General features: G+C 63.1%; 1 protein-coding gene across 1 annotated transcript in view; it reads right to left on the minus strand.

Annotated features, from left to right (window-relative positions):
* Positions 1–1,473, minus strand: part of SLC9A3R1 (solute carrier family 9, subfamily A (NHE3, cation proton antiporter 3), member 3 regulator 1) — a gene marked incomplete at its 5' end in the record, with an annotated part of 1,695 nt that extends 222 nt beyond the window's left edge. The window contains 3 exons of the mRNA XM_008935471.1: positions 67–165; positions 701–741; positions 1,320–1,473. Of these exons, the coding sequence (XP_008933719.1) occupies positions 67–165; positions 701–741; positions 1,320–1,473 (294 nt within the window). The remainder of the gene's footprint in view (positions 1–66; positions 166–700; positions 742–1,319) is intronic.
* Positions 1,474–2,186: the final 713 nt, after the last annotated feature.

Below are 2,186 nucleotides of genomic sequence, written 5' to 3' on the forward strand. Positions count from 1 at the left end.
CGTGTGGGGGCTCGGCCCAGACCCTCCGTTCGGGCCGCCCCCTCCCCACAGCACCCCCAGCCCTACCTCGCTGTGGCTCTCGCCAGAGCTGGGGGACACGGCCAGTGGCCTGGGGCTGGACGGGCTCTCTGACACCGAGTTGGACCGTGGCTCTCCACCATTTTCCTGGGAGAGGGGAGCAGGGAGCCAAGAGTGAGCAGGGCTGCTCCCACCAGGGACTTTGGGAACAGCTCCGAGTTGTGAGTCCCACGCAGGGGGCCGTGAAATCCATCTTCCCCACACGTAATCCCCTGCGAGCTCCAGGCTCATAAATACCTCCAGCGTGGCCCATCCAGGGTAGGGAAGGATTAAGCCCCAGCCTGACTGCCCTGGCTTTAGCAGGAGGAGGAGGAGGGTGGCTGCAGGGCTGGATGCTACTTCCCTGCAGCAGCACGAGGGCTCAGCCCTGCAGTATGATGAGGGTGGAGGAGGAAGAGGAAGGCAGGCACTGCAGCCACCTCCACGACAGCCCTGGATGAAAACCCCTTCCTGGGGGGCACCAGCTCCCCATCCCCTTCCCAGTGGCACCCACTCTTGTGTGGCAGCCTGGGAGCATCATATACCAATGAGTGGAAGGCTATGGGGGGACAACTAAACGGGTTGGGTCTCTGCCTGGAGACTGGTGTAGATGGGATTAAAAGCAAGATGAGGTTTCTCTTACCTTCCCTATATCACCATTGGCAACTGGTTCTGGCAAGGGACCTGCAGGGTGAGGACACGGGCACTGGGTGAGGATGTGTTTCTCTGCCCCCTCACCAACGGGCACAGCGGTGACCAGCAAAGGCTGCCTGTGGCCAGCACTAGCCCAACACTGCCCAGGGTCTGGTTGGGTCCTGAATTTAACCTCCCTCTTGCAGTCAGCCCCACAGCACCAGGGATGCTGCCAGGCACTAGATACATCTCCATGATGACAGCCACAACATGGGAGCCCAATGAGACACCCCCCCATCCTCCTGTGGACCACCATGACAGCAGGGAGAGGGCCGAGCAGAGCAAAGGGCAGCTGCTGCCAGTTTGCTCCCCAAACCATAACCCCTGGCAAAGTGCAACCCAGGGCCATAAACACACCTCCCCACAGAGGCCACCGCCCCAGCTCGGGACTCTCAGCCAGGGTAAGGAGATGCCAAAGCCAGGTGACCCTGCTTGGCTCCAGCATGATGAGACCTCCACCTTGCAGGGCTCAAGGACTCCCCCAGCACCCCCAGGTTTTGTGATAAGGTGACACAGAGCAGTCAGAGGTGGCACAAGCCCCTCTCCCTGCAGCGCAGTCCCCAGCCCACCTGTCAGGTGCTCCTCCGAGGGCACCACCTTGCACTTCTTGAAGAACTCATCCGTGAGGACATCCACCACCAGCAGCCTGGTCTCGTCGCCGCCCGCCTTGATGGCGGCCACCACATCAGCGTGCTGCTTGCCCTCCACGCACACCCCGTTCACCTGCGGGCAGGGCACCGTGTCACCCCTGGGGCCAGGGGACATCTGTCCCTCGGGAGCTCTGCGGAGGGGCTGGGCACCAGCCTCGGTACCAGCCACAGGCCCAGCACGGCCACCTCGCAGCCCCCGCAGGGATCCACAGCCTCCCGGGGATTAGCGCCGAAGCCAGGAAAACCTCATTAAAAGCAGATTTTCCTCTGAGTGATTAACATGGGATCACACGGGCAAAGCTGGCAGGGAGCACCCAGCAGGGCACGGACCTGGGGCTGGTGCAGGAGCTGGGCAGCACGGGCAAGGCACAGCCCCCAGAGACCCCAAAAGAGGCAGCAGCTCCACGCCCTGATGAGCAGCAGGGTCAGACCTCTGCCGGTCCTTGCCCTCATGGATCACCATCCCTCTTGGCACAATCTGTCCCCATCCCCACCCCATTCAGGGCCAGCATTCAGGGCTTGGGGCTGTGGTGCACCTTGTCCTCAGCCTGCCCCACCCCAGGGACACTCCTGCTGCAGGCAGGGGACAGCGCTGCTGCTGCTGCTTAACCCACAACGGGCTCATCCACGCTCAGCCCCAGCCCTCTCCAGCGCTGCTCCCTGGGTGGGGACTGGCAGGGTGGCACGGGTTGGGCGGCTGCCCGTGAGTCACCATGGACACTGCACACCATCCCAGGGCTGGATGGCTCCCTCCCAGGCACCGGGATGCCAGGAAGCACCCAGCTT

The sequence above is a fragment of the Merops nubicus genome, unplaced genomic scaffold (genome assembly GCF_000691845.1).
Source record: "Merops nubicus isolate BGI_N331 unplaced genomic scaffold, ASM69184v1 scaffold37212, whole genome shotgun sequence".
NCBI lineage: Eukaryota > Metazoa > Chordata > Aves > Coraciiformes > Meropidae > Merops > Merops nubicus.